Source organism: Cucurbita maxima, unplaced genomic scaffold (assembly GCF_002738345.1).
Source record: "Cucurbita maxima cultivar Rimu unplaced genomic scaffold, Cmax_1.0 Cma_Scf00007, whole genome shotgun sequence".
Taxonomy (NCBI): Eukaryota; Viridiplantae; Streptophyta; class Magnoliopsida; order Cucurbitales; family Cucurbitaceae; genus Cucurbita; species Cucurbita maxima.
In genome coordinates this window covers 3,007,511-3,030,213 of record NW_019272023.1, presented here as the reverse complement: position 1 = coordinate 3,030,213, position 22,703 = coordinate 3,007,511, and the positions used below count along the sequence as shown (strand labels likewise).

Sequence of the window (22,703 nt, the reverse complement as noted above, 5' to 3'; positions counted from 1 at the left end):
TAAAAAAACTAAAAGTAGGGACAAAAATTGAAATTAATTGAAAAAAAAAAAGAGAATTTTATTCATTAACTTCAAACCCTTAACAGTAAGGACTAGAGAACCTATGATACCAAGCTTCTAAGAGCATAAGAACACTAAATTTAGAGGTTTCAAAGATTCTGACAGAATTTTGATACTAACAGTAAGCAGAAAATTCATCAACTAAGAGTGAGTCACGGCCAAATTCTTCCATCCATTTGGGTATTACAAAGGAAAGGTATCAGTGGAACAAAAACAGAAGTGTTGCCACAGCAGCAGGCGGCGGCGGCAGCAGAGGGATTGAGGAAAAAAGAACCTGTCAAGAAGCTTTGTAAGATAACAAAAGGCTAAGAGAAATGGATATGGCTGAACCATTTCTATTAACCTACTGAAGGGGTTGTTGTGTACACTTTCAGCCATTTCCTTCCCAAACACCAAAATATATGATGATTCTCCCGATTCTCCATGATCTGAGTTTTACCATTTGGGATTTTTAGTATGTTGTCGATGAAGATGAAGATGATGATGATGTATCTCCTTTATTTGCATTGTCGAGGTCGAAAGTTCTCTTTGGATAATAGAGAGCTGATCAGAGTTTCAAGTCGTTTAGCTCCAGGACCTGGTTTCAATACATTAGTATTGCCGGTGATCGAGCATGGATCGGTCCCATTTTCGTGGCTTCCAATGCACCAACCACCTGCAACTACCATGTTGGGGCGTTTGTGTAGAAGTTTCTTGTCGATTTCATCGAGAACGGGATCTTCTCCTACTATCTTTCTAGCAAATGGAGCATTGCTATCTACCATTCTTTGCATGTCATTGATATTGAGATGGTGAGGATGTTGTTTGGGAGGATTGTCCCATGATATGAAATGGAGGTCGCTGTTCACTGTAGTGTTTTGGAACTGTTGGGCGTTGCAGACGACGGTGTGGAAGTACCCTTCTGGAGAAGATATGAAGTTTGCATAATACATTAAGACGATCCGAGGTAGGTTTTCCCAACCCCATATGCAGTAGTCGATGAAGGGCCGAGAAAGCGCCATCCAAGCCGAACCTGTGATAAGGCAAGAGTTCAGTAAAAGAACTACCATAAGAAAATCATCCGTTCAAGCAAAGAGGAAATGATACAGTATTGGCCATGATTATGCCAACAAATAACATCAAAAACGTGAGCAAAGTGAAACATTCCATTGATATTCAATGAGTTAAATGCAGAACAGAATCACTATATTTGCACCTTGAAACAACAACATACTCTAATCTTAACTAAAAACACAAAAAAGTGTAAATGCTCGCATCCTTCATTTTGTTTACTATGTTTGTGAGATCCCACATCGGTTAGAGAGAGTGTGGAAACCTCTCTCTAATAGACGTGTTCTAAAAACTGAGCCTGACGACAATACGGGCCAAAACAGACAATATCTGTTAACGGTAGGCTTGGGCTGTTACAATGCATTATGCCCCTGTTCTATCCCAATGGATCCACCTAAGGCCAATATAGCGTTTATCTTTCTAAAGCTACCGCTTCATACAAGCAAGAAACAAATATCCTCAAGATTTCCGACATGAACTGTTCCCATCACCAAGTCAGATTCTAAGCAAGTACTTGAGGTTTTCCACCAACACTTCTAATAACTTTAAAACATAAGAAAATGTCTCCACCATGACATTCAAATGCCATACAATGAGAAAGCGGACCTATACTTTTGTATGGCTTTCAAATTCTATTTAGATCAGTAACTTAATGATCAAATCATCCAGTAACTCATACCACCATTCCCATGTAATTTCTAGAGTTCCCTTGTTTTGAAACTCATTTAAGAGCTACGATCAAAACACAACCCACACGAAACCGTTACATAGTTCCCCGACACTTCGAAAGCAAAAGGAAACATGACATTTAGGCCATTAAAAAGTTCTTGCTGTCCTTCTCCTCAGTTCATAACGAAAAGAAGGTCGTACAAATGAGTTGTCAAATAATCGATACCAAGATCATCAGTTATGATTATCCAAAGCCCATGTAATAATATCAAGTGGATGATCTAAGCTAAGTTTCCAGCAAACTCAGAAGGTCATTAGCTCAGAACAAATTGATATCGAACCTACGAGTAGCATAAAACAATTGTTGAATGACAGCTCCTATAACAAGATTACAACAGAAACTATGATACACCCATCAAAGGAAAAAAAACTTCAATTGTTATCTACAAGAACAGATCAAAAGGAAAAAAGAAAGAAAAAACTCATAAACCATGATTATTCAAACATGTATTCCCCAAATTTTTGTTCTAAGAAACCGAAAATTGTTTCGAAGCCTACCAGTAAAGAGTTTAAAGGCTGTTGGAACACTTCTCCGCTGTGTAATCCAAAACACATCAGCCTTCTTCGACATATACAACCCTGGATCAATAATCACTGGTTTAGCCCTCTGACTCCTACAAACATCAACACTCGATATCAATAAGAACTCTTCACAAAAAACAAGCCAAAAGAATCAAAAGAAACACACAAAAACCAACGAAGAAACCTATCACTTACTCTTTCCATCCAATGTTGCTAGTATGATCTATGAAATTGAGATCACGAGACAAGAAAGAAAAAGTATGCAGTAGATCTAGCAAAAAAGTCCAAAATCCATCAATAAGATTTGTCAATTCATATCCAGCACCTCCACCAAACAAAAACAAGACAAGAAAAAAACAACAACCCACCATCTTGTGTAACAAGAGGATAATCTGAAGCACTGAGGTTAATAAACCAATCCCAATCGCCACCTTCTCGGAGCAAAATCGCCGCGGCGTGCAATGTAGTGGCCACCATAGTCGGACCTCGATAGGTAACAAGATTAGCCTTAGTGATGACCTTAACATTCCCAAATTTGTTAAAAATGGAATGATTCTGGACATAATTTTGCAGATCCAGCCGCTCCTCCGGCGGCGATTCGAGGTCCAAATGCAAAACATACCGATTAATCGGATGGTACAAAGCTTCAAGCGTCCGTTTCAACATGTTGCCCTCTCCGATTGAACCCGAAATTAGGTACGCGAATCGCGGCGGCGGAGGGAGCGATGAAACTGGAACCGGATGAAGCTTCGATTCAACAAAGAACGAACTAGAAACAGCCAGCGATTTGTAAAACGGAAACAGAGAGGTTCCTCCGGGCGAGGTCATCAATGAAAGAAACAGAAGGAACAGAGATACCATGGAGCCTATTGCCAAGAGGAAGATCCATCGCCGCTCCATGTTCGGTGGGTGTCTGAAATGCATATAATAACTCCTCAACTTCTTCATTTCACCTCAAGAATCGGATTGCCCACAAAGAAAACGCTTCAAACATGGGGTTTTTGAGTGTTTAAATGGAAAAAGGAGTTGAATGTGAAGTTGGGTGTTGTTCGATCTCTACAGCAAGCAACTGAATTAGAACTAACACGAAAAGGAAAGAATTTGAGTGTTCAGTTGAGAAACGAACCAGAGCCCATTTTTTACAATGAGAAATACAGTGAACTGAAGATTTATATATCCCTCTCTCTTTCCATCTTCAACCTGCCATTGCTATCTCACTAACCTACCATTGATGGAAATGAAGACACGAGATTTAGCCTATTTTAACTACGGAAATAGCAATATTATATAAATACCCTATCAAATTATTATTCAATGCACTTATTTCTCTTTAAAATTTACGTTTATAATCTATTTTAAATGCCTTTTTTACTTCTTTTTTTTTTAATACTGATTTTTTCATGGCCATTATTTTCTCAAATTTATAGATTTTACTGAATAAAAAAATATATAAATAAAATTATTATTACAATAAATTATATATTTGAGGATTAAAAAAACTAAATTTAAATCTTATAAAAGAAAGTTTTCTATGCAAGGAAGGAATTTGCAAAAGAAAGAAAAAATATTTTTTTTTAAGACTTTCCCTCTTCAATAAAATAGTCAAAGATTTCATTTCCTTAAATAAACTAAATACGTTTTTTTAATTCCCCAATTTATTTGTATATCTTAAATTCAAATTTGTTTATGATATATACACAATTAAAACGAGTTATACAAAAATTAATACTTTAGAAATTTTAGGTCATTAAATTAAAAATGGAAAAATATTGTGAGAGGGAGTTTGATTTTATTTAAAGTCATCAAATTACTTAAAAGGGTGGAAGTTTTAATGGCATTATTATTGGAAACTAAACTGAAGAAAAATTAATCAAAGTGAAACGTCGGTTCTTAATTAAAATTTTCCATATTTTTCAATTTTTTTCTTGATAAAAAAAAAAAAACTTAACATTACACCAAATGAAACCATTTGTTAATAAATGATATGTAAGAAAGTAATGGACAACAAATAGTTTTGAATTTAAATGGAACTTAAATACATTTATTTTCTCTATAGGTTAAGTTTATACTATTCTTGTAGGACGACGTATTTTAAAATTGTGAAACAACGATACTAGTCGGAGTAGGGCTAGACTCTCGATAGTAGACGTGTTTTAAAATTGTGAGACGGCGATACGTAATAGACAAAAAATAGACAATATCTGCTAGCGGTAGGCTTAGGCTATTATAAATGGTATCAGAGCCAGACACCAAATGGTATGTTAGCGAGAACATTGGGCTTTCAAGAGGTGGAATGTGAGATTTCAAGTTGTTTGAAGAGGGGAACGAATCCTAATCAAACCTATAACCTAAATTGAGAGTGTATCCAAAAATCTTGAACCAGATTCAGACGAAGTATCAGTGGTTCAGCAAGAACTTTGCCTCATTGACCAAGTTTGCGTGGCAATACGCATATTTTACAAATGATGTTCAAGAAGTAAGGAATCATTTAGCTAGTAAAACTTTACTGTACACAGGAAGGTAGAATTCAAAGTCATGATCTTGAAATGGACATTTCATTCATCCTGTTCATAATCCGAGATGCATCGTTAAGTCTATTAGCTCTTTCGTAGATACCCGCAACGACGAGATGCAGTTCCTTCTTATTGATATTGGGATCGGAGTCGAGCCTTTCGAACAACTCCTCCAATCTCTTGTAATCCTTTCTTGCACCATAGAGACTGAGCATCTGGAAGTGCACTTCGTCTGGAAAAACACAGCCCTGTTCTTGCATCTCCATATATACAGCATCGGCCTTGTCAAAGTCCCTCAGCTTCCCATAAGCGTTTAGGACAAGGGCAATGACATTAGAGCTTGGGAAATGTCCCACACTTCTCATCTTCTCAAACACCTCCACCACATTTTTGTGCCTCTTGTTCCTTGAAAACAGGTCGATCATGCACCCAAAAACAGATATATCCTTTAACTCGCCCGCATCAAATGCTTGACGAAACACCCAAGTGGCTTCTTCGACTCGACCAGCTCTAGCAAGAATGGTAATCGCTGTCTTCCTCGGAATGTTGTCTGGTTGCTTTAACTCTTGAATCAAACGCTTGGCATGAGCAACCAAGCCTGCCCGCTCATAGGCCACAATCATAGTCTGGTAAAGGACCTGATCAATCTCAGCACCAGAGCTTCTCAGCTTCTGAAATAGCATTGCAGCTCTATCCAACTTTCCTGCTTTACCCCATATTGAAATTATTGTTGAGTATGTGATAGCATTTGGTTCAATCCCTCTATTTTGCATCTCTTGTATGAGATTTGTTGCTTTTTCATGCTCCAAGGACTTCCCATATATCTTGATCATGGTGTTATATGTCACGACATTCTGCTCGATCTCCTTCCTCTGCATCAACCGGAAAAGGTGTATCGCTTCCCCGAAAAGCTCGGCCTCACCATAAACCCTCAGAATGGTGTTGTAACTCACAACATTCGGTTCGATTCCCATCTTTCTCATGCTCCAAAACAGCCGATCAGCTTCCTTCACCATATCCAGTTGACCATAAACATCAATCATAATGTTACAAGTTGTAAGATTAAGCGGGCAGTTGACCTCTGTCATCTCAGAAAACACAGAGAGTGCCTCCAAGAACTTCTCATTCTCAACAAACATACTCAGCAAAGTGGAATAGCTAACAGTATCAGGCACAACATCCACAGCTCTCATCTCTTTCAACAAAAAACGAGCCTCTCTAAAAAGCTTAGCTTTTCCAAACACATTAATCATGGAGTTATAGGCTACAATATCTGGGGTAATCCCAGATCTTTTCAATCTCGAAAAAATAGAAATAGCCTTTGAATAATCACAGAGTTTACGAGAAAGCTCAATCAAATTACTGTACAAAACAAGGTCCCCAGACACACGATCTTGCTCCATTTTTTGTAGCCAAGAGAGGGCAGCATCAAACATACCCTCTTTGCCAAAATAAGTGATGAGAGTCGAATAAGTATACCTATCAGCCGCAAGAGCTCTCTGGCGCATTTCGTCGAACAGCCCATGTGCAAGCTCCCACTGTTTAGCACGTAGCACATTTCGTAGAACAACATTGTAAGCGAAGACCGAAGGAGTGTAAAGAGCCTCTTCGTTGATCCAATCGAGAATCGCAAGCGACCTTTGCCAGTCCGATTCTCGCGACAAAATTGACACCATAAACCGCATTGAAAGCTGCCGCCCTTTGTACGGCGACAGAATCGAGTAAAGCTCTTGCTCGTTCTTCGTTTGTCCAATTGACGCTAAAAGCTCGTCCATATCAACGCTGTGGTCTAAATGTGAGGACTCTCTTTGCCTTCTCGCACTGCGTTCGTACTTTTGGGGAAATGGGGTTGTGGTTGATTTCTCAGATGGGGTTTTTCTTCTCCATATATCTTTGGATGTTGAAGAAGATGAAGCTCTGGGAATTGAAATTCGAATTCTGGGCTTTGATTTAAACTCACTCAGGCAAACTTTGAGGTTATTTCTAGTTTCGTTTAGGCACAAGAACATGGGGGAAGAGAAGGATGAAGTTGATTGCAATTGCATTGAAGAAGGTGAGATTGAAGCGATAACCATTTCAACAAAGGGAATTAGTTCATAGTTTTGAAGGGTGAAGAGGAGAGAGTAGAAATTTGTTCGCAGCTCCGTTCCCGGCGCCGGTGACGGGGATCCCTTCGGGTTTTCGCTTCTTCGTGCCTTCTTTGTATTTTTTCTATTTCATTTATTGCTTTTTTTTTTTTTTCCATATTAACTAATCTCAATAATATTCTTAAATTATAATATATATATATATATAATACATTTACCCAAATTACAAAATTTTTATTAATTATGTAAAAAAATATGAAATTACAAATTTATTAAAAATAAAAGCAGTGGGAGATTTGAACCACAAATAATGGGGTGCTGGAATTAGCAGATTCCGGCGAGGCAAAGCCGTAGGGTCCTCCATTTTCGGGTTTACACCATTTGTTTTTCTCCTAAAAAGGGTTGTCTTGAATTTTGGGTCATATTTTGTTGTTGTTGATTCCGTCGTCCAGGACTGCAATGGAGCTATTCCAGAAGGCCAAAGTGGTTCGTCTAAAAAGCCACCATGACAAGTACCTCCTTGCAGAGGACGACGAAGAAAGCGTGTACCAAGACCGCAACGGCTCAGTCAAAAACGCCAAATGGACAGTCGAATTCGTCGACAATCCCCCCGGCCTCCGCTTCAAGAGCTGCTTCGGTAAATACCTAACCGCCTCCAATCTCCCCTTTCTTCTGGGTATGACCGGCAAAAAGGTCCTGCAAACCCTACCCCAAAAGCCCGATTCCTCCACCGAGTGGGAGGCCATCCGTGAGGGCTTTCTAGTCAGGCTCAAAACTCGGAACGGCCAGTTCCTTAGGGCCAATAGCGGCTTGCCTCCCTGGCGCGACTCCGTTACTCATGATACTCCTTTTAGAACCGCCACCAAGGATTGGATCCTTTGGGACATCGATATCCTCCAGGTTCGATCTCCCAGCTCCGTTCATTACCACTCGTCTGCACCTACTCTTCCACCACCGCCCCCACCCTCCAAGCACAAACCCCACCACCACCATCACCATTTCCGCCGCCGCCATTGCAAGGTCGTGGACTCCTCGCCGTCACGGGATCATCATTGTAGAGAACAGGTGGTTTGGTCTGCAATCCACAGCTATATTTCTATTGGGTTTGAAGTTGAAAGTCTTACATATATACATTAATGACTTGCAGTCAAGCGAGTCAGTCGATGGGTCACCAATGACAGCGGCGGAGGGGAGGGTGATCCATTACCTTGTGGCAAACAGGAAAGGGGAGGTGAAGAAGGGAGAAGAAGAGGTGAGTTTTACATTCAAAGGGAGTCAGCCGGAGGAGTTGAAGGAGAAGTTGATAGAGGAGTCGGGCCTCCCCGACATCATCGTCTGTACTCGTAATCCTCTCAATGGAAAACTCTATCCTCTCCGCCTCCATCTTCCTCCAAACAATGCCGGCCTGCACGTTGTGCTGGTCCCTTCTTCTAATGGTCAGTATACTTGTCTTTGTCTTCAACGTTTTCTTGATCTCCTCGTATAATTGCTGCTGCTTCGATGTTACTAGATATCGAGACACTCGAGAGTCCGTAGAGTCAAGAACCAGATTTAAATCGGTGATACGAATCTTCTACTCAACTAACTGAGCTATCCCCGCTAGAGAAATCAATCAAACCACATGGTTTTCTTTCTAGATAAGTTTAGGGACGTCCAAAATTGACTAACAGTCTATCTCATTCTCGAAGACTTAGCTCCAAACCTACTTATATTCTTTGATAACTCAAATCTACTTATAACTCCCAATTGAATCTTTGGATTTTTGTGTATTATGACTCTTTGTATCACTTCTGAATTATTCTTTTATTCTTTTATTATGTATTCTATGCATTAATATGACCAAATGGGAATAGGTCAGTTACCTTTAACATGCAAAACTATGTTAAAACTTCATTCAAACAAACTCAATTTCTCGCTCAATTTCTCGATGAATTATAGGGTTAACAAAATGTATATATTTTTGTCCATAAACCAAATAAAGTACCTCTTTTCAGCGGTTTTCTACTACTAGGTCAGCTCGCGTGATCCTACAATATTTAAGCGCCAAAAAAAACTCTTATTAAAAGTGTGGGACATTTGAATTATAAGAAAAATATTTTATTTTTTAACTAAGCCATAATAAAATAAGAAAAACAAATAATTTAAATTAATCTAAAATGTAACCAAGAATTGAATACAAGCCCAAAATCTCAAAATCTGAAGACAGGCTAAACCGATTCTGGAATTTGTGTTAATTTCAATTTCAATAAATCCTACGATACTCAGAAACTAATATTTATCAAGAACATAAAGATTGAACACAAAATACAAAATGAAAAGGCAAACACCAAAACAAGAACAAATCAAATGCGAGATGAAAAACATGTATTCCCACGTTGTCTTGTTCCTTTTCCTTTTTCACTGCTCTGTAAGATTTGCAATTCTCAAGATGAGATCAATCCTGACTTACTTTGACATCATTGTAAATCATCTCTAAAAATGAATGTGATTCTCAAAGAAAGGTAAAACAAAATGCATTCACAAGCAAATATTTGCATTCCCATAGAGGAAGGCCACAACAAATGCTATTATAATAGCGAAGACACTGAAAAAAAGGAAGAAGAAGAAGAAGAGGAGCAGCACACGGTTCTTACAGATCATAGAAATTGTCTTAACTAAGCATTATACTATCAAGGTTTGTTTCACACAGATAACAAATTTTCAAGTCAGCTTCAAAACTTAAGCTGTTTGCAAGAAAACATCCTACAACTGTTGGGCTTTTAAGCACTTCACCAACTAAAGGCAAACAATGGGTATGCCTTACAGAACAGAGAAGATGAATAGATTTGAGATCAAACTAGAACCAAGGATGGAGTTTAACATTCAAATAGCTGACCAAGTTAGAAAATAGATAACTTTCAAATGTTTACATAAAAGAGAGGAAGAAGAGTGAGAGTGAGAGGACTTATTGTTGGGGGTTTTTGGATTAAAGTTCAACCAGATGCTCATCTGTGCTTTTGAATCTTCTTCTCCAGCTCTTCTTTGCGGGCTCCAACCACTGTATCCACCACTTTCCCTCTCCTCAGCAACATAAATGTGGGCATTGCTTGTACTCCAAATTCCTGAGCCACATCCTGATTTCACGAACAATCTTGTCAATCTTGCAATTAAATTCTAGCTAAATGTATGTTTTAGTCCCTAATATTGGTGTATTTTCTATTTTCAATCTACTCTTGTTGTTTAAAATGTTTCAATTTAGTCCCTACATTTGAAAAAATTTCGTTTGTCGAACAAGAACATGTGAGACTAGAGGTACCTTTTGGTGAGAATAGCTATGACCATGTTTGCATGTTTTAACATTTTTAGACTATATCATTTTCGTAAGTCAATATTAATATTAGCTTATGATAAACTTACGCGATAGTATACCTACAAATGGAAGAAATTTTCTTATTTCTCTTCCAAATTTGTAAGAAATGGGTAGAAATTGCAAATGTTTACTCTCCTACATGCCTAATATCTCTTTGAAACTTGTACTAACTCACTAAGCATTTATTGGACAACATAAAGTTATGAAAACAACAAAGACTAAAGGCATGTTTCACACGATTCATAACAAATTTTAATGATATGAAAATCACATTTAAAAATATAAAATAAAACATAAAATTAAATTTTAATGATTAGTGTTGAGGATGATTGGTGAGGAGTCCCACGTCACCTAATTAAAGGGTTGATCATGGGTTTATAAGTAAGAAATATTATCTCCATTGGTATGAGGCCTTTTGTAGAAACCAAAATCAAAATGATAAGAGCTTATGTTCAAAGTGGACAATATCATACTATTGTGGAGGTTTGTGATTCCTAACATAATATTAGAGTCATGCCCTTAACTTAGCCATATCAATAGAATCTTCAAATGTGGAACAAAGAAGTTGTGAGCTTCGAAGGTGTAGTCAAAAGTGACTTAAATGTCAAATAAAGGGGGTCCTTTGTTCGAGGACTTCAGAGAATCGAGTCTCGATTAAGGGGAGGCTGTTCAAGGGCTCCATAAGCCTCAGAGGAGGCTCTATAATGTACTTGGTTCAAGGGAAAGGGGAAGATTGTTGGGAGAGGAGTCCTACATCGGCTAATTAAGGGGATGATCATGGGTTTATAAGTAAGGAATACTAGTATAAAGTCTTTTGGAGAAACAAAAAGCAAAGCCATGAGAAGGTGACAATATCACAGTGGAGGTTTGTGATAACATAAAGATGTTTTAAATTGATTTTGAATATGAAAGAAATGGTTTTAAATTCATGCACTAAACTGAAAAAACGCCCTAACATTAGCAACAAAATTTATGACTACAATCGCGGTTAAGATTCTGACAGAGAAATAAGAGGATGCAAAATTGGGAGAAGGAGAAAGACGTACAGATAGCTCATCTACATCGATTTTGACGAACTCAACATCGGTGTATTTGCTGGCCATGGCGTTGAAGGACGGCTCCATGAGCCTACAGGGTCCACACCAAGTCGCAGAGAAATCAATCACCATCTACTCTCCCACAATCCAACAAATTCAAGGAAGAGAAAGAGATCAGATCAGCAATCGAATTGACAACAGTAACCCTAGAAAAAATCCCTTTGATCCAACAATTGGCAATTGAAATAGTGAAATAGAGGCTTACGAGCTTGGAGGATTCCTTAGCGGAATTGAAGTGGAGTTGCCATCTAGCTGAGGAGTGAAAAGACAACACGGACGACGGCTCCGACGACGCATCTTCGGCCCTCGCCGTCGAGGGGCCGATCCAGTTTGAAAGAAGAGCTCCGATCTTCGATAGAAGGACTCCCATTTTTCTCCGTACACAAGAAAAATTGATGTGTCGGCGTAGACTTTGGCAGACGAATGGGCCATGGCTTTTATCATTGCGGCCCAATAACCAATCAGAAAATAGGAATATTTATGTATTTATACCATCGGGCATTAGGGTCATAATTATAACTATTTTCACGCTATTTCATTTAAATTCACTCAAAATCACTTAAACTAAAATTATTATTTTTCACACACACAAAAAAAAAACAAAATTTAAGATGAAAAAAAAAATGAAAATCATGCATATTAATGAAATTTTTTTTTTTTTTTTTTTTACTATGTACTTTTAATATTGTGTTAATAGATTAGAAGTCCTCTATATGTGTGAAAATATGCACTAATGATTTCAAAATAAATTTTTATCTGAAATAATAAGTTTAGATTCTTTTTTTTTTAATGGGTACAATATGGTAATTAAGTAGTAATACACCTCGAGTATAAAAATCTAATTTTTTTAATTGATACAATTAATAGTTTTAAAGTAAAAAAAGACCTTTTGACTTAATGGGCATAAAATATGAAAGATGCTAAAGGAAATAGGAATAATTTTTTTAAAAAAAATATCGGAATATGGAATAGATACCCTAATTTAAATCATCAGAAAGAAAAAGAAGATACTAATTTTAAAAGACCATATATTGAGAGACAGAACTAAAAAAAATTCCTACATATACATACACACATACATACACATGCATACATGCATATATACATATATACATATATACATATATATGCATACATGCATACATGCATATATACATATATACATACATGCATGCATGCATGCATGTTCATGCATACATACATACATACATATTATATATATATATATATATATATAGAAGAAGAAAAAAAATCCTCCTTCGAAAATGGGGATTGGGGGAAGAAGGTTTTATTTGTGTAAAATCGTCTACATTAGTCAATTCCTTCACTTTGTTGTCGATACAGAAATAGATTTGAACCTATTGTGTAGAAACTTGGAAAAAGAAAATAGAGTTGGAACAATATCTCAACATGAATCCATCATGGGCCTCAGTTTCAAAAGGGAGGGGCTGACCAGAGTGTACTAAACAAGTCTCTAATGATACCATCATCATCTCAACGCTTATTTCAACAATCCAAAACAACTGCCAAGTCTGAAGAACAAACACAAGTTCCGGCTATGTATGCCAGAAGCCCTACCTTAATTCTTCAAGCCATAGCGAGTGAAATTTCCTAATCATGGCTTGAGAACCAAAGCTAGACCAACTTTTGCGCTCTTCTCAATTGCTTTGGTGTCTACCTCCCCAGATACAGTGAACAATGATTTTGGACGCCACTCGTGCTGGATAAGAGCACTTGCCTTTCCGAAGTTGTTCACCCGTGCCTTCACTGTGGTCAATGGGTCGAGTGCATGTTGGGTGCCGACCGTGATGGTGTTCTCGTTGGAGGAAAAGCTATGAGCTACCTCCGCACCGACAGCGGTGCTAGTCAATGGGTTCACCGTGTGGTAGTATGATGCACTCAAGGTATCACCTTTATCGTTCCTGAATCATAAATGGACATAATTATTCCCCTGAATATGTACCAAAACCTATACGAGAGCTGACTTAAAAAACTCACAAGGTCAGAGAAGCAATAAGGTCTGCGTTGGCAAAGCTCAGTCCAGAGTTGACTTTGGTGAAGTTTCCAGTTTTGGTATCGAATGAAAGATCGGTACCAAGGGCAAGAAGATTCGTTCCAACAACACCAGAAAAGTTGACAATAGGATTGGCTGTCAGCCCAATACTCGTGCTGATTCCAGCATAATCATGCAGATATTGCAGTTCCACCTACTTGACAAAAACAAAATTCAGTTGGCTGAATTTATCTGCCTGTTTTATAACTATTTTCACACGATGGTCAGAGAAAAAAAATGCACAGCACCACAATTAGAAAATAAAGACACAAAATCCTGAGACTGAAAGAAAACACATTATTCCATCACTCACCTTACCAGACCTTTGATCAGGGACTTTGAAACTAAAGATTGCCTTCAATCCAGGAGCAGGTTCATCCACAGTGATAGTTGTGACAAGCTACAAAATTTCACAACAGCAGTCACAACAATTGCATAAAAAGTAATATGACACAAAGAATAAGTAAGAAGGAACGTAAAACATCACTACCAAATACCAGTGATTAAAAATGGCATACACAAACCTACCTCGATTTAGATTTTATAATTGCATCAATCAATGTGCATGTCGGTGGATTGGGTGGGGGCAATTACAAAAAGGGTAATTTTTTCAACCTAATGGCTTACCGCCTCAAAGAAATATCATTACTGAATATACTTAAGAACTGCCTCAAACAAAATAGAGAAGCAGATGGCTTTTCTCAGATTGTCAGATGATCATAAGCCACAAAGATAGGCATGCTTGCTGCAACTTTCCACATCAAAGTGGACCAACCATTGCCGAATATGATTCCTTATTCTTCAATAAAAGTACAAAGGGATAGTCTAAACAAGGGAATCTAGCTTCATCAAGAGGAAGCAAGACAAATACTCAGCTTCAAATATTCTATGTTAATTTTTTAATCATAAATTCTTAATTATTCGGAGTGCTATACATGATCCTTGATTGTGAACAATTCATATATTCAGACTTTCTCAAAGGACATTCTTGAACTGAATAGTGTTCTGTGATCAGATGAAAATCCAAGATATTCAGACGGGCGGAGCGAAAAAGGAGGCAGTTGTCCACTCTTCGTGTGACATAATTCAAAAACTTATATTCAAAGTAGTTAGACTTAGTAATTTTTCTCTGATTTTTCCATCTGAATTTTCGAAATTGAAATATTTAATTTATAAAAAGTTAGCATGTAAAACCTTGCCACACCCTAAGAAAATTTCTGGCTGCCACTGTATTCAAATATGAGATTAAAAGTCCATGCTACAAGTAATGGAGAGAGAGGGAGAATAGGAGGGGGGCAAGTATGATACTCAAATCTTAAACAGAGGAATACAATAAAGCAGAAAGTAAAAGAAAAATACGTTACATTGGAGCTCGTGTCAACTTTGATATCCGTTGTGATATTTTTGTTCTTCAGCTGAGTATTCACATCAGCCAGAAACAGGTCACCCTTCTTAGTTCCTGAAGATGTTATAGCCTGCAGACAGAAAGATATAAATATGGAATAAGCGAACGCTTGTACTAGTAGAGGAAAAGCATTATCTAAGTTAATACCCAAATACTTAGCATAAATGCCTAGTAAGCAACCACAGGACCGATATGGAACATGAAATTTGTTCATGGAAGATCAAACTAATTAAAAAAAAAATGGTGCAAAAGAATCATGAATCGCGGTCGATAATGACCAGTGCATGCAATATAATAACATGAAAATTAACTACGCCATTCACCCTTTAGGCTTTAACAAATCTCAGACATTTGGGCGGTTAAAATTTCTTCCATAGGAACCTTATTAAATTGAAAATAAAACAAACATACCCCATAAGCAGAGTGGTAATGTCAGTGACCATTAAAAGAAAAGAAAACCATACATTCAGTACTTCAAAGAATCAAAATTCAACCCAAATAAATATACAAAAGCTATAAAGTTCTGGCAATACCTCAGAATCAATTAAGAACAGCAACAGAATTAAAAACGAGAGAAATAAAGTCAAAATTTCATAATTAAGAAGCGTATTTACACTCCTTTTTTTGTTGTACTTAACGATTCATTCACCAACGGAAATTGAATCCAACAGTAGAAATTGAACACCAAAATAGATCTAGAAACTAAAGAGAGTGGCAAGACGAACTCACAACTCCAGTGGGGGAGTAGGTGGTGATGGTGAACTTTTGGTCGCTCTGGTAGTCTCTGTACAGAAGATCTGCCAAAGAAAACAGCACAATACTAAAAGATTTAAAGAAAAATTAACCAAAATAAAAGATTGAACACCCTGTTACAAGAGGAAAAAAATGGAATGAAGAAATGAAGATGGAGAAATGAATAACCTCTAGCTCTCTTGCCGATGTCGGAGTAGAGACCAGGACCCTTCCCCATGGTTTGTGAGGGAAAATGAAAGATTCAAAAGGAGAAGGAAATGAAAATTCTGAAAGGGAAACGATAATCCTCTTCCCCAAACCAGCTGGAAATGAGTGGAGGATTCGGTGGCTTTGATGTACACCTTTAAAACCCTAATTTCAGCCCTTTCTTGTTCTTTTTTCTCTTTATTTTCCCTTTTTCTTTGCTTTTTTTTTTTTTTGCCTGTTATTTTTCGACCGTTGGATTCGAGAATAAAAACCATCCTCTAGCATTTACGACCGTTGAGTTTTATATATATTTCTTTCTTTCTTTCTTTAATAAATATAATTAAAATATTGTGTCGACTGTCGAGAATGTCTCGGTATTAATTCTGATGATGTCATATTTTGTACACTATTTTTATTAGGTAAATTACAAAAATGGAAAGTATATAATAACAATTTAGATAAATATATGATTAAATTACCTGTAAATTTTTGTATTTATTGGTAAGTTAACTTTATAAAGTATTTAGATCCATTTATTGTCCTATTGACATTTAATTATAGATGGATAATTTTTAATAATTTTGAATATGTTGTGACATCTAATTACGCTAGGTATTTATTATATATTTTTTAATTTAAAAATTTTTTAGATACGAAATTGAAAGATCGTTCCATACCTCAAATTTCACCCTGCGTTTTCTTTGTAGGTGTCTCTTCTCCCTCTTTTTTCTTAATCATTTCCTCCTTAAGGGAGAATATTAATTAAGTCGGAATTTCTTTTTTAGACCAATTAGAAATTTTGTTGAGTTGGGTTAAGTTGATGTATTGTTTATATTTTTTTTAATTAATTTTAAATTTTGTACATTAATAATCAAATTTTTATAAAACTCGCTATTAAATATCAAATATTCACGAGTCACAACACATCACTAAAATTTTTACAAACCTCAAATAACCTTAATTTTCATAACAATCTAGTACAAGATGTGATCATATTTTTCAGGCTGGTCAAATCAGTCGGAGAAATAAAAATCAAACATAATTTTCGAATTAAAAAAAAAAATAATCAAACTCAAACTGCAAAAATATAATCCAATTCAACCTTTTTTATAATTAAAGGTAGACATCTTGAGTTGTTTGAGTCATTGAATTATGTGAATGTCAAACTTCTTTATCTTTCATCCATTCCTAGTAATTTTATTATGTCTCTGAAATACAAACAGTTTAAAGCAATGATATAACCGTTTAAATTCACTATTAATAGATATTGCATGATTTTACCGGTTACTATCACCATCAATCTCATAGCTGTTGTCGAATACTAGGGTCATCGTGAATAGGGTTATTGAGTAAACAAAATACCAAATACAAAAAAAATCCAGATCTTCGATGCGATAGCTACTCTCTCCAATATTCTGGAGTGTTAAGAGAATGGTAAAGAGTATTGGGATCGCCATCTGGGTACATATAAACCTTGAATTCCCACTCCCATCTCTGGAACAAGGTTGAGAGCGCTATGCCTGCATGTGAGGAACTGCCTGTTCTTGAAAGAAACTGATCTTCTAAGATGTGGCTTGTAAATCCAGCTCAATCGGTGATTAATGGCGTCGATTAATGGGATCAAGGAGGCACCATTCAACTTAATTAGTGTCAAATTCGAAGGTGAGTGTAATACTAAGGTTTTTCTGCGCTTGCTCGGGATTGTATGTTTTCAATTATAATGTAAATTGCGCCTCAAAATAGAACTGTTCTCATAGATTTTGTGCTCACTAGTTTGGATTTGGGGAGAACTCAAGCTCTAATCGGAAGTATCATATGGCGTTGTTGTTTAATCATCCGAAGTTTGTCAATCCTCTCGACGTTTACCCTAATTTGTATCATAAAGTTTCATAGAATTAAGAATTTATGATTGGATAGGAGATAGTTAGATCTGATGTTTGAAAAACATATACGAAGAATTAGGAATTTATAGTATGGCTAACCATTTGAAAACTTTCTTCTTTGAATTTTCATGCAATTTCCGATTGTTTTTGACAGAATCTTGATAGCCCAGCTGATATTTGCACAATTACAGAGTGAAACGCGAGAATGCAGATAGTTCTGGGTGATAGATTACTAGCGAAGAAGGTCTGTTCACAATGCTTCCTATTTAACATATTGCAATTTCCCTTCTATTTTGGTTATTGCATATGACCATCATTCGTTGATATCTTTAGCACACACATTTACATGTTTTCCTAAAATCATCAGCAGTATACCATTTTGGAAAAAAATGGCAAAAAAAATTCAACTCAAAAACTTCATCTCTGCAAGGGTTCTTTCCTGGTGTTTAGCGTCAATGTCCTAAATATCGGTACCATGTATCTTGTGGTGGCATGGTTGCTTTGATGCGTTACAATGACAGCAAGTAGTAATAGACCAGTGCTACCGGCAGTGCAATGAGCAAGCCCAAGAGTACTCTGTAACCAAAACAAAACCTCATTTCAGTATGTAGTTTGGCTATATAACTTGCTTTTCCTGTCTTTAATCTTTGGGATGAAATGTTAGAAATTAATATGAAGCAAAGTTCTATCATCTGTGCCCAATTAGATACAAGAAATGATGAATGTCTGATTTGAAAATTACAATATTTACCCTGTGCTTAAAACATCTGGATGTATATTATACTCCTTGGCAAAGACAAATGGAACAATTCCTTGAGGAAGTGCTGCCTGTACCAATAAAGAAGAAAAAAAGACGTCAAACAGAATTGTCAATCCTGCATGTGGACTTAGTAATACAAATTACAATGAACCTGCACAATTGCCACTTTGAGCAATCTGCCCCTAAGTCCTAGAGGAAATGAGCATGCTGCCATAAGTGCAGGCCCCATCAAGAATTTCATTCCCATGGCCACCAGTGTCATCTTTGTACCACATGCTATAATGCTACTCCGCGAACCCATGAAAAGTCCTAATGAGTAAGACAACTTGAAGTCAAGTTTTTCTTCATTTACTTGATAGAACTTCTTGTAAAGTTTTCATTTCATACCTAAGCTGAACATAGCCATACCAAGTCCTCCAGTTGATAGAATTGTTATTGATCTGTCAATAACTTCTGGCAATTTTACTCCCCACCTGAGAGCATGTTAGTTTCATCCCAATGCATCTTTAAGTTTTTTTTTGAAGTGAAAGTTATTGTTTTTAATTCACCTGAATCTTATGCTTGCCCAAATGAGTCCCAATATAGTTGCATGAGTATTGGGGTTGCTGATGAGCTTCCTAGCAACTGTTAAGAGAATGGTCCTAGTTTTGAGACTCCTCCTGCTTCTGTCTCTTGCCTCCTCAATTTCTTCTTTGGCTCGTTCTTCTTGAGTTATATCAATTTCTGCTTTTCAAAAAGGCAAACAGCATAACTAGAATGATTGAATCCGACAAAGTTAGCTTACACATTTTTGTTTCGTAAATTTATGTGAGAGTGAGATCCCACATTGGTTGGGGAGGAGGGAGGAGAACTAAACATCCTTTAGAAGGGTGTGGAAACCTATCCCTAGCAAACGCGTTTTAAAAACCTTGAAGGATAACCCAAAAGGGAAAGCTCAAAGAGGACAATATCTGCTAGCGGTGGGCTTGAGCTATTACAGAGATATGTTAAGTATTCTTTGTGCCAAATACACTGGATTAAGCATAGCACTCATGGCTGATGGAAGTAGGAAGAGAATAAAATTTTAGGAAATGAGAGCAGTCAAGAAAAAGTTTAGCAAGTTCCCATTCTTGGTCTTACATATATGAAGTAATGTTATTTTGGTTGATAGAATGAATACAGCAGCCATTTCTGTTGAGGGAAGTCCTAATATTGTACATGAGACTCAAGCTGGGATGGTTATTGAAGTTCATGGCATGAATATGACCATTTTTGTTTAAGGAATTCCAAAGCTTTACACAGCATGACCTATAAAGTAGGGGTGAATTGATTCTGTTTGTTACTATTTTAAAAAGCAATTCCAATGCCTACCTGTGGCTTCTGATGCTGGAGCTAAAGAAGCTGCTTTGGTGGTAGTGAACTCAAAGAGAAACAGTAATATGTTGTACCAAAGAATGCTCTGTAACACAACAATCTGGGCAAGAAGCACATCTGCTTCAGTGCCGTACATGGCTTTCAATACTGGGAGTCCAAGAATTAGAGTATTTGGCATGGTTGACAGAGAGAGACCAGTGATAATCCAATGCAAGCCTCCCCGAGAGGTGATTTTAGTGATAGCTCCCAGCAAAACAATAGCCAATATTTTCTGAAGGAAATCGGCCAATATCAGTTGCAGGTTCATTTTGTAGAGGTTGTTGTCTGAAATGACTTGAAATGATAACAGTGGGATTGAGAATTTTGCCACAAACTTGTTTATTCCAGAACATTGCTCAGCTGTGAAGAACTTCCACCATTTTACAGAGATGTAAGCTAACATCATGGCTACGTACAGAGGGACTGTGGCTGCCACAACATGATAGACATCAGACAACGAAATCATGGTGACCAGCAGAAGAAGGTTTGAAATTTTTTTTGTGTTGTCTATAGAAATTCCTGGTTAATAAAGCACTTTTCTCTGCTTTTCTTGATTGCTTTATTAATCAATAAAAGCTCGGGTTTTGAGCCACTGTTCCTTGGAAGCCTCTTCAAAAGTTCCAATAATGCCCAGAATGACCTTCAGCTTGCTTATTTGTAGATCACAACAAGTGTGTGTAGAATTTTTATAATATGAATTAAACAGCATATGCTACATGAGATTTTTTTTAATAAGATTAAGAGATCTATTATGTTATACATTTATGAATCACCTTTTTCTAATCCCTCGTGTGATGGTTAGATAATGAGTATAATTATTGTAATAATCATGTGTAATAGCAGGGACTAATTAACTGATGAAAGTGGGGGTATTCTTGTCACTGTAAGCTAAAAGTAGATTCCAGAATTCTTGTACTCATGTGCTTTACATTTATCAGTTCTTTAATTAAAGAAGATCTAACTAGGCTGACATGATAACTCTATAACTTCATGCTTTAGTCTTTTACTTCATTTTGAAAGAACATTAAAAGGGATTTCCATTATTTTTTCAATTTTGTTTTCCATCTCGTCGACATGATAAAACATTCATTTTATTCAAAGTTTTTAACCCCTCCCCTCCTGTTCATCAACTGTATGCTTACACTTGTTCTTTCCTCATTGTAGAATAATGCATCAAGTAGTTTCCTTGTATGATTGGAATGTGTCAGCCTCAAAGGGGGTGGATTGTGAGATCCCATATTGGTTGAGGAGGATAACGGAACATTCTTTATAAGGATGTGGAAACCTCCCCTAGTAGACGCGTTTTAAAATCTTAAGTGAAAGCCCAAAGAGGACAATATCTGCTAAGTAGACGCGTTTTAAAACCTTAAGGGAAAGTCCAAAGAGGACAATATCTGCTAGCAGTGAGCTTAGGCTTGGGCTGTTAGACCTTGTATGATTGGAAAGCATGTATCGGGTCTTATATTCTAAATTTAACCTGCAAATTTGTAGGCTTTTGATAATTTCTTTTTTTGTTTATGTTGTAACAGTGGGAAGAAGGAATAAAGAACTGAATTGCAAGTGAAGTAATGGGAATAACAGTAGCAGAGTTCAATGCAGTTGTAAGATAAGAATTTTTCCTAAATATGGTCAAAAGTGTGAGAATAACTGTGAAGGGAAGGAATTGAACCTACTGTCTCTATAGTTTTCTTTACAGTAAAGAACTGAGAAACTGGAAGAAGCCATTGAAAATTGATGACATCAGCTTGCTGCTTTTTAGAAGAATGATGCCAAAACCTTGTAAGTGTCTGAAAAGTAGCTCAAGAATTGGAATTTGATGCCTTTTTCTATTCATTAGAATTAGATACTCCTTTCTTAANATATATATATATATATATATATATATATATATATATATATATTTGCAATAAATCAGAGAGGATTCATTTTTGATAATAGAAATTGCCAACTCGTTAGAAAGTCAAGACCATCTCATTCATTAGGAAACATAGAGTATGGAGTTAAAAAGTAAGATGATCAAAAGGCAGACAAACAACTTCATTTGAATGGCTGTGATTTGATGGCAATGTAGAATAGTGTGATATAGAATTTATTTTTCCTAGTGGCTAAATAGTTGTTCAAATTTGATTCTCCACATTACTTCAAATTCTTTGTGTTATAAAAATGGTGTGACATAGAATATCTTTTGACACTGACTTTGCCCACTGGTTTATGAAACACTGTTTGGTATCTGTCTTGGAAGGAGTTATGTTGTCTGCAACTTCGAGATTTCTAATTCTTTTGTACCTCAGCTGAAGAGATTATGTTTCAAGCTTCTTTGTTTTTGTTTTTTTTTTCACTTTTGTTTTGTTACTGTGCAGGACATGACTTGGCTGATTTACAACTTGAATTGGAAGGGAAGAATGAGTTCTTACTTTCCCTTTAAGATCATTTCCATAGGTTTGTAGCTAAGTTTGGTTAAATTATATTTTTACTCGTACGTTTGCTTTAACCTCTTGATAAAGATAATTTATTTTGAGGTAAATTTTTCCGTTTCAAATTCTATCGACTTATTTATGATATGAATGGAATAGATCAACGATATTTTGTTTCAATAGCATGAAAAGAGGAGGAGATGGGAAATGTTTCTTCTTGTTGGATAAATAGAGACGGGGATTAGATTATATTTTCCGTCCTATCATGGTTAATATAAATATATTTTCATGGTTAATATAAATATATTTTCAAATGGTCTCTATATATATATATATATATTTACCTATCAAATATATCTATTTTTTAGATTTTTTTTTTTTTACAATTCTTTGAGTAAAGATTAACTATATTTTTTTAAAAAAAAGAATAATAAATTAGAAAAAAATTAC

At 36.4% G+C, this 22,703-nt stretch overlaps 6 protein-coding genes and 2 long non-coding RNA genes across 12 annotated transcripts; 3 read left to right on the top strand and 5 right to left on the bottom strand.

The window, feature by feature from the left end:
• Positions 1–37: 37 nt before the first annotated feature.
• LOC111482300 (beta-glucuronosyltransferase GlcAT14B-like) lies at positions 38–3,721 on the bottom strand. 2 transcript variants are annotated; one of them, XR_002718180.1, is made up of 5 exons: positions 2,730–3,721; positions 2,557–2,632; positions 2,338–2,453; positions 416–1,072; positions 38–377 (listed from the first exon to the last, which is right to left on the bottom strand). XR_002718180.1 is itself a non-coding variant. In XM_023128011.1 (4 exons), exons 1-4 carry the CDS (start codon positions 3,307–3,309, stop codon positions 558–560), a joined length of 1,287 nt encoding a protein of 428 aa, XP_022983779.1. In that variant the 5' UTR covers positions 3,310–3,721; the 3' UTR covers positions 38–557. The 2 variants fall into 2 exon arrangements, 1 of the variants encoding a protein (XP_022983779.1); XM_023128011.1 differs by having other exon boundaries at positions 38–1,072.
• Positions 3,722–4,800: 1,079 nt separating this feature from the next.
• LOC111482255 (pentatricopeptide repeat-containing protein At5g39980, chloroplastic) lies at positions 4,801–7,105 on the bottom strand. Its single transcript, XM_023127960.1, has one exon. It carries the CDS (start codon positions 6,947–6,949, stop codon positions 4,895–4,897), a length of 2,055 nt encoding a protein of 684 aa, XP_022983728.1. The 5' UTR covers positions 6,950–7,105; the 3' UTR covers positions 4,801–4,894.
• A 79-nt stretch (positions 7,106–7,184) lies between these two features.
• LOC111482329 lies at positions 7,185–8,992 on the top strand. 2 transcript variants are annotated; one of them, XM_023128064.1, is made up of 3 exons: positions 7,185–8,026; positions 8,109–8,397; positions 8,472–8,992. In XM_023128064.1, exons 1-3 carry the CDS (start codon positions 7,421–7,423, stop codon positions 8,495–8,497), a joined length of 921 nt encoding a protein of 306 aa, XP_022983832.1. In that variant the 5' UTR covers positions 7,185–7,420; the 3' UTR covers positions 8,498–8,992. The 2 variants fall into 2 exon arrangements, with proteins under 2 accessions (XP_022983832.1, XP_022983831.1); XM_023128063.1 differs by having other exon boundaries at positions 8,109–8,992.
• Positions 8,993–9,594: 602 nt separating this feature from the next.
• Positions 9,595–11,835, bottom strand: LOC111482363 (thioredoxin H2-like). The gene is made up of 3 exons (XM_023128113.1): positions 11,613–11,835; positions 11,357–11,479; positions 9,595–10,074 (listed from the first exon to the last, which is right to left on the bottom strand). The coding sequence occupies exons 1-3, from the start codon at positions 11,775–11,777 to the stop codon at positions 9,946–9,948; spliced, it is 417 nt and encodes a 138-aa protein (XP_022983881.1). The 5' UTR covers positions 11,778–11,835; the 3' UTR covers positions 9,595–9,945.
• Positions 10,867–11,350, top strand: LOC111482379. Its single transcript, XR_002718201.1, has 3 exons — positions 10,867–10,877; positions 11,176–11,179; positions 11,223–11,350. It is a non-coding gene; the product is annotated as an uncharacterized LOC111482379 (long non-coding RNA).
• Positions 11,836–12,665: 830 nt separating the features above from the next.
• Positions 12,666–15,972, bottom strand: LOC111482342 (mitochondrial outer membrane protein porin of 34 kDa). Its single transcript, XM_023128080.1, has 6 exons — positions 15,787–15,972; positions 15,595–15,662; positions 14,825–14,935; positions 13,774–13,860; positions 13,406–13,614; positions 12,666–13,329 (listed from the first exon to the last, which is right to left on the bottom strand). The coding sequence occupies exons 1-6, from the start codon at positions 15,833–15,835 to the stop codon at positions 13,023–13,025; spliced, it is 831 nt and encodes a 276-aa protein (XP_022983848.1). The 5' UTR covers positions 15,836–15,972; the 3' UTR covers positions 12,666–13,022.
• A 1,192-nt stretch (positions 15,973–17,164) lies between these two features.
• LOC111482374 lies at positions 17,165–22,429 on the top strand. 3 transcript variants are annotated; one of them, XR_002718195.1, is made up of 6 exons: positions 17,165–17,466; positions 17,842–17,931; positions 19,782–20,323; positions 21,369–21,440; positions 21,536–21,618; positions 22,200–22,429. It is a non-coding gene; the product is annotated as an uncharacterized LOC111482374 (long non-coding RNA). The 3 variants fall into 3 exon arrangements; XR_002718194.1 differs by having other exon boundaries at positions 21,524–21,618; XR_002718193.1 differs by having other exon boundaries at positions 21,369–21,618.
• Positions 18,178–20,323, bottom strand: LOC111482319 (auxin efflux carrier component 8-like). The gene is made up of 6 exons (XM_023128048.1): positions 19,798–20,323; positions 18,996–19,170; positions 18,835–18,920; positions 18,599–18,756; positions 18,439–18,515; positions 18,178–18,263 (listed from the first exon to the last, which is right to left on the bottom strand). The coding sequence occupies exons 1-6, from the start codon at positions 20,303–20,305 to the stop codon at positions 18,197–18,199; spliced, it is 1,071 nt and encodes a 356-aa protein (XP_022983816.1). The 5' UTR covers positions 20,306–20,323; the 3' UTR covers positions 18,178–18,196.
• Positions 22,430–22,703: the final 274 nt, after the last annotated feature.